The following is a 12,807-nucleotide window of genomic DNA, read 5'->3' as shown; positions in this document are numbered from 1 at the left end:
TTAAACGGCGCATTTATTTATTTATAAAAAACGTTAGCGTCACGCGCAGCGATTTGGCAGTTTACCCAGGACTAGTCCATCTATATTTTGAAAAGAGGAGGGGGGAGACGAATTTTTTTTTTATAATGTATGCTGTCTGAAAGCCAATTTCGTCTCCCCCCTCCTCTTTTCAAAATATAGATGGACTAGTCCTGGGTAAACTGCCAAATCGCTGCGCGTGACGCTAACGTTTTTTTATAAATAAATAAATGCGCCGTTTAAAAATAAATGTATGCAAACCAACACACCTGAAGATGACCGTTCGAGTTATGGTCGAAACGTCGTGAGAATTTTGTATTGTTTTATATATATTTTATTATTTTGTTGTTTCTCTTCAACGTGACTTTACCGAAAAAACTAAGAATATACTCTTTGGTTCTTTCGGTAAAGTCACGTAGGTAGAAAAATAAAATAAAAGAAATAATATATCACGACGTTTCGATCGCAACACAAGCGGTCGTCCTCAGGTGGAAAAAATAATCCAGCAGTGGAACTGCTGAACCAGCGAGAGAGCTGTTACAACAAGATGTTATTTATGTGGCGATGGTCAAGCAAGCGGGGTCTGAGCTGGAAAGGAATTCCATCCGCAGACGCAAGCACGTCAGTTGTGTTAATGGGGAGATTAGGGAGAGAGATTAGCATGGAATGAGCTTCCGTTGCCGCATAAGAGTATCGCTCGCCGTGTATGCACACAACAGCAGTGTTAATGGGAGATTAGCACTATGTTGATGGGAGAGATTAGGCAGGGAGATTAGGGGGATTAGTAAGTTAATGTCACGTCTATGTGTAACACAAGCTGCGGCGCTGCCAACGGCGCTGTGAGGCAAGCGCGTCCACGCAAGGGAACCACCGCAACGATGGTCGTGCCAGTGAGACAAAGCCCATCGAACAGCCAGAACCATCGATACATCGAGGCTAAGGGAGCAGAGATGAACATAAACATATTAAAAAGTGCAATTATATCAATAAACAACTGGATATTATACGGTGCATCAATAGTATAGGAAAGCAGTGGCGTGTAAATAGAGCAACAGACCAAGGCAGACTGACAGGGAAAGCGACGTCGCATGGGCAACTTTCACAGCCTCACAATCTACTACGCTGCCATGCGCCACAACTTGTTGTCGGGTAATCACGCCCAGCAGTCACGAATATTTAAAATACAACCCTGAGAATTTCAAATAGCACTCATAAAGATGCGTGATTATAAAACCCACGAATATGAAGGGTTTACTGTACTGTTGTCACCATTGAGCAATTTACATGTCAGTCCATAATTTATTTTTAACTTCTGGAGTTTTAAAAGCTGAATGAACTTTTTAAAGAAAATGTAATGTACAGGGTGTTTTAAAAAGAGGGACCCAATTTCAAAGCGGTATATTTTCACGTTGGCAACATGTTACAATTATACAAAAAGTTACAAACGGTTTAATGAGTTATCACGTTATACTAACCATATTCTAAATGCTCTATGTGCCCTCTACCTGCTGTATGGACAACATCGAGATGATAGTTGAATTCGTCCCAAACGCCTCTCAAAGTGTCTTCTTCCACTGAAGTTCACGCTGCCGTGATTCTGTTTTTGAGGTCATTCAGATTAGTCGCTAATGGTGGCACAAAAGACCGTGTTTTTGTGCCACCATGCTATTTGACATTGGCGAATCAATGCAAAAACGCCGTTGAAACGCATGCTGCACCGCAATTACAGATTCAGTCTTGCTGAACTGCAGAACGCAAAACGCCCCTTGTGTTGCGGGGTCACCGTCTTGCGAATGACTGAGGCTCAGGGCTGTTTGTGCGCTGGGAGAGGCATCTAGCGGTAATCATTTGAAACTCTATGCCCTGCCCTTTCAAGTGGTAAGAGTTTCATTCATGGGCGATTCGTGGTTGCAGATATAGCGATTTAAAATCGGGTCCATCATTTCAAACACCCTGTATATTATATACTAGCTTTACTACCCGGACCCGGCTTCGCCCGAGACTTGGATTCTTGTCTTGGATTAATACACGGCCTACGCGGAGGGTGGGGGGAGGGATGCGTGACGTCAGCAGGCACACTGCGTAACGCTTCCGCATGCGGGTGACATCACAGATGTGACGTCACCGCTCACTTGCCGTGCAAAATATATACATTATTGCGCCCCCCCTAAAATACAAAAGTCTATTTTTATACTTTTTGCATTGTGTACATTCTGGAAGCTACCCACATGCCAAATGTCAAGTTTGTTGCATGTTGGGAAGTATGCTAAACATTTCGAACAGACACACATATTCACAAATTTCCCTTTTATCTATGTTATATTATGTACATGTTTTCCTTGATGATTGGGTCCTTAAACACGACATGAAGGTCGAGTGTGTCACAATGAAGGTGCCTCATGAGCCCTGGGTAATAAAGTGACAACACTTAAGAGAATTTGGGGACTGATATACATTTCCACGTGATAAGCCACGTCGTTGAGCTAGCATTTGTGGCCAGGTAACTTTTGAAAAATAGCTATATAGATCAGTGGGCCTTACCTGGTAAAATAAAATAGTTTAGTTTTTAGTTAAACAGAATTTTCAGACTCAGCGAGGCTGAAGTCGGAAAATAATGGGCATTATTTAATTATTTTACCTGAAACGCTACGCCATACAGGGATTCATATTCTTGGTTCTTTTGGTAAAGTCACGTAGAAGGGAAACAATAAAATAATATATTTTTATTATTTTATTGTTTCTTTGAACAGTGAGAGACATAATAACAACAACAAAAATCCAGAAAAACGCATGTCAAAAATTTTAAAAATTGATTTGCATTTTAATGAGGGAAATACTGTAAGTATTTGACCCCTCTGCAAAACATGACTTAGTACTTGGTGCCAAAACCCTTGTTGGCAATCACAGAGGTCAGACGTTTCTTGTAGTTGGCCACCAGGTTTGCACACATCTCAGGAGGGATTTTGTCCCACTCCTCTTTGCGGATCTTCTCCAAGTCATTAAGGTTTCGAGGCTGACGTTTGGCAACTCGAACCTTCAGCTCCCTCCACAGATTTTTTTATGGGATTAAGGTCTGGAGACTGGCTAGGCCACTCCAGGACCTTAATGTGCTTCTTCTTGAGCCACTCCTTTGTTGCCTTGGCCGTGTGTTTTGGGTCATTGTCATGCTGGAATAACCATCCACGACCCATTTTCAATGTTTATTGTTTCCCTTCTACGTGACTTTACCAAAAGAACCAAGAATATGATTTCTTCTGCACTGCCCTCTACTGTCCACATTGCCTACTGCACCAGTTTAATGTATGGTGGTCACCCACACGATAATTTTCCAGGCTCAATCCCACTTTGCTTCTGAGGTCTGATCTGATTGGGCGCATTCCGTGTGATTTGGTCATGGGCTGAAATGCCGTGGCCCTTCTCTCCAATAAGAATCGTATGGTTAGTCTGCAGCACGCCCTTTACATGCCCATGTTTGGGTGTACAAGGTACAGGTGCATCCCTGCAATTGCTCACTCACGCCACTGCTGAAAGGGCCTCCTCTCGAGGGTATTTTTGGCCGACCCTTCCATGTTAGTGAGGCTGTCTTGGAACCGGTGTGAGTACCCACACTTTACCCCACGACGTGCAACCTGCCAATCGACTAACTGTTGGGTAGACAGATGCAGGGTGAGTTAGGAAACTTGCCCATCGTTTCAAATGCCATGCCGATAGATCAAACCGGCAACCCCTGGATTGCAAGTTATACCATGCCGGCACAATACGTTGATATACCTCAGGCTTCATTTCTCACTCGATATTTTCGATCAGGCTGCTAGGCTGACTTGAAGTAATGGTTATCGGCAAAAGGCACTACTACTGGAGTACAAGGTATGCCTATCTGTATTAATAATATATTTTTGTAGCCTATATTACTGTAGCCTATATTCCTATACAGTGAGGGAAAAAAGTATTTGATTCCCTGCTGATTTTGTACGTTTGCCCACTGAAAAAGAAATGATCAGTCTATAATTTTAATGGTAGGTTTATTTGAAAAGTGAGAGACAGAATAACAACAAAAAAATCCAGAAAAACGCATGTCAAAAATGTTATAAATTGATTTGCATTTTAATGAGGGAAATACTGTAAGTATTTCACCCCTCTGCAAAACATGACTTAGTACTTGGTGGCAAAACCCTTGTTGGCAATCACAGAGGTCAGACGTTTCTTGTAGTTGGCCACCAGGTTTGCACACACCTCAGAAGGGATTTGTTCCACTCCTCTTTGCAGATCTCCTCCAGGTCATTAAGGTTTTGAGGCTGACGTTTGGCAACTCGAACCTTCAGCTCCCTCCACAGATTTTCTATGGGATTAAGGTCTGGAGACTGGCTAGGCCACTCCAGGACCTTAATGTGCTTCTTCTTGAGCCACTCCTTTGTTGCCTTGGCCGTGTGTTTTGGGTCATTGTCATGCTGGAATACCCATCCACGACCCATTTTCAATGCCCTGGCTGAGGGAAGGAGGTTCTCACCCAAGATTTGACGGTACATGGCCCCGTCCATTGTCCCTTTGATGCGGTGAAGTTGTCCTGTCTCCTTAGCAGAAAACACGCCCAAAGCATAATGTTTCCACCTCCATGTTTGACGGTGGGGATGGTGTTCTTGGGGTCATAGGCAGCATTCCTCCTCCTCCAAACACGGCGAGTTGAGTTGATGCCAAAGAGCTCCATTTTGGTCTCATCTGACCACAACACTTTCACCCAGTTGTCCTCTGAATCATTCAGATGTTCATTGGCAAACTTCAGACGGGCATGTGTATATGCTTTCTTGAGCAGGGGGACCTTGCGGGCGCTGCAGGATTTCAGTCCTTCACGGCGTAGTGTGTTACCAATTGTTTTCTTGGTGACTATGGTCCCAGCTGCCTTGAGATCATTGACAAGATCCTCCCGTGTCGTTCTGGGCTGATTCCTCACCGTTCTCATGATCATTGCAACTCCACGAGGTGAGATCTTGCATGGAGCCCCAGGCCGAGGGAGATTGACAGTTCTTTTGTGTTTCTTCCATTTGTGAATAATCGCACCAACTGTTGTCACCTTCTCACCAAGCTGCTTGGCAATGGTCTTGTAGCCCATTCCAGCCTTGTGTAGGTCTACAATCTTGTCCCTGACATCCTTGGAGAGCTCTTTGGTCTTGGCCATGGTGAAGAGTTTGGAATCTGATTTATTGATTGCTTCTGTGGACATATATCTTTTAAACAGGTAACAAGCTGAGATTAGGAGCACTCCCTTTAAGAGTGTTTTATTCTGTCTCTCACTGTTCAAATAAACCTACCATTAAAATTATAGACTGATAATTTCTTTGTCAGTGGGTGAAACGTTCAAAATCAGCAGGGGATTAAATTATTTTTTCCCTCAATGTAATCATATGATACTGCAGAAATATTTTTAAAAATAAGGCAAGATGGATGGAGTGTGCCAAAATAATTTCTGCATTGGACTGCTCGGGACTGTTCCAGCTGAAATGAAGCACCTGTATGTGCCCTCCAACATCTTGTGAAGTGAAAACAATCTCCCGTGCGTGTGTGTGGTTGCGTGCCTGCGTGCGTGTGTGCGTGGCGACAGGAGGAGCTGCTGCGCTGTGTGGAGCGGCAGCTCGAGCGCCTGAAAATGGAGCGGGCGCAGCTGGCAGAGCGCGTGGGCAGCGCGCGCTCCCTCACCCGTGCCGTCGAGGCGGCCGTCCAGCAGCGCTGCCGGCCGAGCGAAGTGGACAAGTTCTCCCAGCTCATGTCTGACATGGACACGCTGGTGTCCCTGCTGCTGTCCATATGCGGGAGACTTGCGCGCACCCAGAGCGCCCTGGAGGAACTCGAGTCTGACGGGAACCCTGAGAGCAGAGTGAGTAGGAAACATATCACGATATCTGCCACGGTTGGTCGCCATCGCTTTGCGGTAACAGCTGAAGGCGCAGCTCCGCAATTATCGGCTCGTGCCACCACTGGAAGGACGAGTCCCGCTAGAGGGTATTTTGGCCTACTCTTTCACACTGGCCAGATGTCTTTGATAGAGTGGGATTATCCACACTTGACCACACCACACGTGTCCTGGTGACTGACTCTGGTTGAGCCCGTTTATTCTTCTGGGTGGACAGAGGCAGTGGGGGGATTGAAGAAATGTGCATCATTGTTTCAAACGCCTAGCCGTAAGATCGAACAGGCAGCGTCGAGATTGTGTGTTGACCGTTACAACGTGGCAGAAATGAAATGCGTTAAACACTGTTGTAATTGCTTTGTGTTACGTAGCAACATTTAACGGGCTTGTAAGTGCCGTACGCACTCCAAAACATGGAAGCAACACCAAGGCAATATTACCCTTTAGGTGTTTGGAGATCTTCGCAAGTCATGTTTGAATGTTACTTATGGCTTTGGAGATGTGCTGCACTTTTATCAATCGGAGATTGTCTGGCTGTGAAGTATTTAAAAACAAATTCCTGTATATGCGCATGGTGTGCCATACGTGATGGGCATGCCTGTTATTGCATGAGAGCGTGTAGCTGTTGTATGACCTAATGATATGGTGACACTGCGCTGACAGTGGTGCACAAACAACAAAGAGCTCAACACATTCGTCAATAACACTGTGTGGTCTGAAAAGGAAAGTATAAAATAATCTACTTTTTGAGTAATGGCCCTTCTTCATAGCACATAAATAGAGGCAAGAGTGATCTGTCTCTTATCTATCTCCCATCTCTCTCCTGGCATCTGTATTCATGAGTAAGGGACAATGCCCAGGACGTTACCTCTTATATTTGTTTCCTTTTTGAAAATCGTGGCGAGCCTCCCTCAATGAGTCCACGCTTTATAAGTAAACAATGCTTGTTTTGCACCACATTTATTGAGGTGCAGCTCAAGTTTTCATTGGTAGATTTATTTAAAAGTAGCACTGGTATTTTGGTGCTGCACATATGAATATCAAGTGATGCTTGACGTTTGTTTGTAAAATGTTGGGCCTCGTCTTTTAACCGTCTTGTTTCACGTGATCCTTCATCTACACTGAGCAGCGGTCGCTGGAGAGCAAAGCACAAGATCTGCGCGTGAAGCGCGAGGACGCTCGGGATCTGCAGCAAGCGCTCAAGCGGCGAGAATGCTCCATGGCGGCCGTGCTGGCGAGCCGCTTGGACGACCGGGAGATGAGCGACTACTGTTATCTGACGCGCCTCAAGCCGGCGCTGCTCATCGCTCACAAGCGACTGGAGGAGAGTGTGCGTCTTCGCGAGCAGCAGGCCCGCGCCTTGCGCGAGAGCCTGCCTTGGCATGTGGCACGAGTGGGCGGCATGGAGGTCACGGACGGTGAGCTCGGTGCCGCTCCGTATGTGCCGGCCTCGCAGGCCTTGCCGTTGCCAGACTCTTTTGCACCGGCTGCTTCTGCCACTCCCACCGCGCTGTGAGATTTGTGTCGTGTTTTACTGCGAGTCCACCAAAAATTGTGTCTTTAGTAATAATAAGTTTGTTCAAAAGCATTTTGCACAGTTTGTGATTGTACAACCATCAGCACTCTTTATTTAAATCCTATAAATCTTATTCCTTGCTCCACCAAGCTAATGCCTTCCAGTTTTGGGTATAATGTTGTTATCTTCTTTCCTAAAAAGTGTAATCTTTGAAGATTTGTAAATATTTTTAAAAAGCTACGATATTACAACTTCAGGAAGCATATTATTGTGGTTGGCGAACACAATGACCTGCCCCCTGCAGCAGATCATCACTTTCTAGAACTGCATTAGTGTAAAATATCTTGTTGTTCACCAGGACCACTGAGCTAATGTTATTGACAGGCATCATGGCAAACGCTTTACATTTGGAGTCGGTGGATCAGGAAAACTTCAGCGTGCTCTGGAACCAACCAACATGCGGAGAGCGGTGGTCACTAGGTGAAGGCACATCAGGTGGGCTGCTGGCCTAAACGACTTTGAAGTGTCATGCCATTGAATACATGGGGTTTATCTGTGTATTGGTATTTGCCAGTCTGAAAAGATAACTCATACATATTGACCATCCTTCCCAAGCAGGGTCCCTCGTAAAAAGATTCCTGAAATTCAGTGAAGTTTGCCTTATAATGGATTCATGTCATTGATAGATGCATGAGACTTTAAATATTTGCAGGAGGTGGACACTTGTAGTTGCCACACATTGTTAATTAATACCGCCGATTATTATTAAAAAAATCCACCATGTGGAAAGTAAACGCTCACGTGATGAGATGATAATCTCTCGATCGCAAGTTCGATCGGAAAAGCCACGCGCACGGGCATGAAACGTGCTTTAGGGATATCACTTCTATCAAGGAAAATGGAATAATTTTTTTAAGTTAATATTTATTACGTCTATTAGTTATTCTGTTTCAATGTTCTAACTTAAAAATCTACTACCCTGGCTACAAAACACTGACTTCAATCTGCTATTAGTGGTTTGTTTTGTCATTTTTTTTATGAATGTGCGTGTGGCATTGGTTAAAGAACTGAGAATTGTTCCATATTTGGAACCCCTGTTTAGCAAAAATGCACATCCCCAGCAAAAAGTAGATACATGGACAAACAAACTTACCTTGCAGCACTTCATTGTCAAAGAAAACTGCCCCACAGAGAATGGCCTTGTCTTGGGATGTAACTCACACTTTTCCGTCTTCAAAGCTTTGGCATTTTAAAGCTTTTCCATACCAAATTACAGAACTGTATACACATTTTTTTGGGAACATTTAACACATTAGGGAATTCCATAATGTCATCAGAATGTCAGCTGTTTTTTTGTGGAAATGAGTTATTACATTCCCAAAGAATCATCTAAACATATTCTGCCAATTGTAGAACCCATTCCAGCATCTCGGCTTTGATAAATGGTTTAGTCCGAGGGCTATGCAGTGGCTGGGCCTGTCCAGGGAGATGTGGAATTGTCCATGAAGCATGCTTCACCCTACCCCTCTTCACGACGTGATTAATTTAAATGTTACAATTTTGGATCACAATTCTATTCAGGAATGCCTTTCTGCTTCATTTGGTTGTTATCTTGTTCCGTCGTGTTCATTCCATTACTTTCAAGGCATACACGATGTATATCATAAATAGTTCTTACATGTGAAATTTGATGCTTTTAATGTGAGTGTAGGATTCCATTTTGATTGAGGAATAATTTCATGCTGAGAGCACACCCTTCCGCAGTGACCGGGGCGCAGAGCGAGCAATATCCACCGTGTCTTCTGCCCCGCAGGGCAAATTGGCTTGAGGCTTCCTGCTGCTGTGGCCAGGTTCCAAGGAATGATGAACCCGTTGTGTGCACGTGTGCTTGCAGATGCCAGCAGTCACTCGCACGCTAGGAGTTTTAATTTTGTACAACATACAGGGTGGGTGGCAGATCCCTACATCAATTTCTCTCCTTGAGTTCATCGGAACTTTGCAGACAGGGTTATCGGGGCGTCTGGCGAACCGTTTGTTGCAAGAAATATGCGTTATGCTTTCCATGTTTTATGTATTTATGCATATTTCTATGTATTGCTACTTATGTAGTGTGCATATATGCATGATACATACGTGTATGCTGTGTGCATATATATACAGACATATATTCCACGCTGATGAATAGGATGACAGTTTGCGAAATTGCTCCACACTGTTATCCACACACACAACGCGCGTACAGACTGAGACCTTCCTCGAGTAGGGACAATGTCTCAATGGAAATCCTGCCCCAGGACTGGCTCCCATCTGCTGAGCGATGAATGCACGCGGACATCTCGGGCCATGTTTGCCGTCCGGCAGCACAGCTCTTAAATCTGAGCAAGCCTCGAGCACAATGTGTTTCATAGAAATAGTTCCCTGTGCTGCGCATGTCGTTCCAGCTCATAAATTTTACTCCCGGTGAACTCAGGGCTGGAAAACGTTCTCAAAAGATATCGGTCCAGTAGCCTAATGCAACATTTGCCGTATTGACACATTTACATGATCTCGGCATAATAAAAAAGTGTACATAAGGTATTTGTTTAATTATTGCCCGTAATTTCAACCATTATGATTATAATTTCGCATATAAATGAGTTTAACAAATAAATGGCCTTAAATCAGGCCCTTAATGGTCACACATGGCTGGGCTTTATCTTTATCCACAATCCATTGCAACACGAGTTTGCAAGTGACAGCTGTGTTTCGCTGCATATCTCAAACTGTTGCATTAAAAACTGACTTGTTTCAATAGCGAGTACCAGCATGGGTGTATAAAGACACCCAACTCTAATTTTCAACAATCCTTAAATTTGGCAAGAGTCTGGAAAATTGGTACTCAGTACAGGTACACAATCTGAGTCGATTTGAGTCCAAGCAATCAGGTGCAGTTTAGAGGAATTTCACTCGGTGAAAGTCAGGGAGATATTGGTTCATCACGTGATATATTTAACATTTCTTATAAAACCCAAGCCATTTTACAAATCCGTTGTCTTTCAAGTGGATGTATATTGATGGCTAGCGCTTTCTGTCTTAAAGTACACTATTTACGTGTGTTTTTGTAAGGCACAAAGAGTTTAGGATCAATCAACCAAACTATATTTAAAATAGCGCCCTTCACAATAGTATTGTTACAGCACTTACATGAAAACTTAACATTACATAATACAAATTTGAGATACACAAAATAGTAAAAAGTATACAAAGTTCAAATATATATATATAAAATAGATGATAAAATACATATTTGGTCTAATTAAAAATCACATCTTATTCGATGGTGTTCATGGTGCACTCCACTTGAACGTGATGTTGACTAGCACACTGCACCATGAACACTATACATGCAGATACCGGACTAAGAATCCTAATATTCGGACTATGAACCTATAACCTGGACTACGGAAGCACAAACTTGAATTAGCAACCCAATAAGCCCAGACCACGAGCCCACAAATGTGGTGGCGAGATGTTAACTACATTGCCTGGTATACAGGATGTCGTGGTTTAAATCCAGATCCTGACACCTGTATATTTGGAGTTTGCATATTCTCCCTGTGGTTGCGTGGATATTTCTTCGGGTCTTCCAGTTTTTCCCTCCTTATTTAGAAACATGAGTTTAGAGTATTTGGCTGATATAGATTTCTCTTACAAAGAGCTATATCGCTCGGTGGGCCTTCCTTACCTCGTAAAATAAAGAATAGTTTAGTTTATAGTTTGAGACTAGAAACCAGCAAACCTGGAGTATGAACCGAGTTCAATGCACAAAATGACCATCAATGACTAATGTCAAGTTGTCAGACCAGGTCACCCCACGGAATTATATTATATTAGACCAAACATTTTCAATTTGAGTACGACGTTTCGCTGGGGATTACAACCAACTTCATTAGGAAATTTGCCAATTCTGCCAAATGTTGGTTTACTGTCACTAAAAAGTATTCACTAAATATTTCATAACACTTGCAACGTAACTATCTTAATCCGAGTCACCGTCTCTCAAGTCGCTATCGCTTGAGTACACCCTGTCTGTCGTATATTCTCATCCACCTGACAGCGAAAAAAGCATTCATCCATTCGGTGCCAATAAAATGGCTACGACTTCATGGGGAAGTAAACAGTGGTTGTCCTATGGGAAGAATCTCCCTTGCGAGAGGAATGTGGAATTTCCACTACTGGTTCAGGGTTATACACAGCAGGTGACCTCTAATGCCTCAATGCTCATGAGTGAGAAATGACTTTGCCTTTTAGTTGCATTGAAGTCGTGGTTCCTGCCCATTTTGGAATCTCAGCAAAAATTATTTATAAACATAGAAACAAAAATAAACACTGATTCACGTTTCCTGTGACACTAAAATTAAATGAACTAATTGCATTAGAATCCAATGTTAAATAAACGCATGTTTGTAATGGTAAGCATACGCAGATGTCACGTAGTTTAAATTATTAAACAGTAAATGCTGTTAGACGTGACGTCACTATAACGGGAGCCACAGCAGGGTCGACGTCGCAACAGGCCAAGCGCTGAATAATCAGCGCTCGCACGCGAAGCTCACACTCGGACTGGCTCCACATCGGCAACGCTCGCATGAAGATGCCACTGCTGGAAAGCATCGTGGGCTTCGCTGTGCTGAGCTACTGCCACAACGGAAAAGTGGTGGACTACGAGGACGGCGATGTCAGCTACCTGACTCCAATGCTGCTGCACATCGCCAGACGTGACCCCACAGGTCACTGTCGATGTGCGGGGTGTTGGCGATGGATCATCACGTGGTGTCATTGGAGAATTGGTGAGGTGCAACATTGTGGATCTGTTGGTCGCTGTGTGAGTTTACGGGCGCCTCTTGTGTAACTGTCAGCATGTGTCCTACATATTGTAAACGTGCAATGATTGGAGAACTCACCACAGTTAGAGAATGTTCAATAAATATTTGCTCGGACTGGAGGTACAGCAAAGCCCCCCCAAAAATTCAATACGAGTGTGTGTCCTATAACGTCATATACCACTGGTAATTATTCATCATTGTTATTATTTGCCGTGATTAATCCACTGCCGGATGGACTCCAAAATAAATAGCAATCTCACGATCCTGCAGTGTAATAATTCACGTAGTGCCTGCTGCACACGGGTGTCTATGTGAGTCGATGGGTTTCTATGTGAATCTTACCCCTGCTGTGTGTGTGTGTTTTTAAGTCCCAGGCCTCCCTTAGTTCGACTCAGCCTTAATTTAGTACCTGGTGTGTGTAAATATCAGTATTGGGGAGACAAAGGCGGCTGAGCTTGGTGTTGGCCACCCGCCCCCTCATGTGCCGTGGTGGCTTCATAGGTGCT

At 43.8% G+C, this 12,807-nt stretch overlaps 1 protein-coding gene across 2 annotated transcripts in view; it reads left to right on the top strand.

The window, feature by feature from the left end:
- Nucleotides 1-12,563, top strand: part of LOC116941184 (protein Shroom3-like) — a 77,251-nt gene extending 64,688 nt beyond the window's left edge. For both annotated transcript variants that reach the window (XM_076066403.1, XM_032951936.2), the window contains 2 exons: nucleotides 5,615-5,887; nucleotides 7,050-12,563. In XM_076066403.1, the coding sequence (XP_075922518.1) occupies nucleotides 5,615-5,887; nucleotides 7,050-7,436 (660 nt within the window). In that variant the 3' untranslated portion in view covers nucleotides 7,437-12,563. The remainder of the gene's footprint in view (nucleotides 1-5,614; nucleotides 5,888-7,049) is intronic.
- Nucleotides 12,564-12,807: the final 244 nt, after the last annotated feature.

Source organism: Petromyzon marinus, chromosome 11, assembly GCF_048934315.1.
Source record: "Petromyzon marinus isolate PM22_M1 ecotype Great Lakes invasive population chromosome 11, UKy_Petmar_22M1.pri1.0, whole genome shotgun sequence".
In the NCBI taxonomy this organism is placed as follows: Eukaryota; Metazoa; Chordata; class Hyperoartia; order Petromyzontiformes; family Petromyzontidae; genus Petromyzon; species Petromyzon marinus.
The sequence above is the reverse complement of the archived record's forward strand: the minus strand, read 5'-3'. Positions and strand labels throughout refer to the sequence as shown.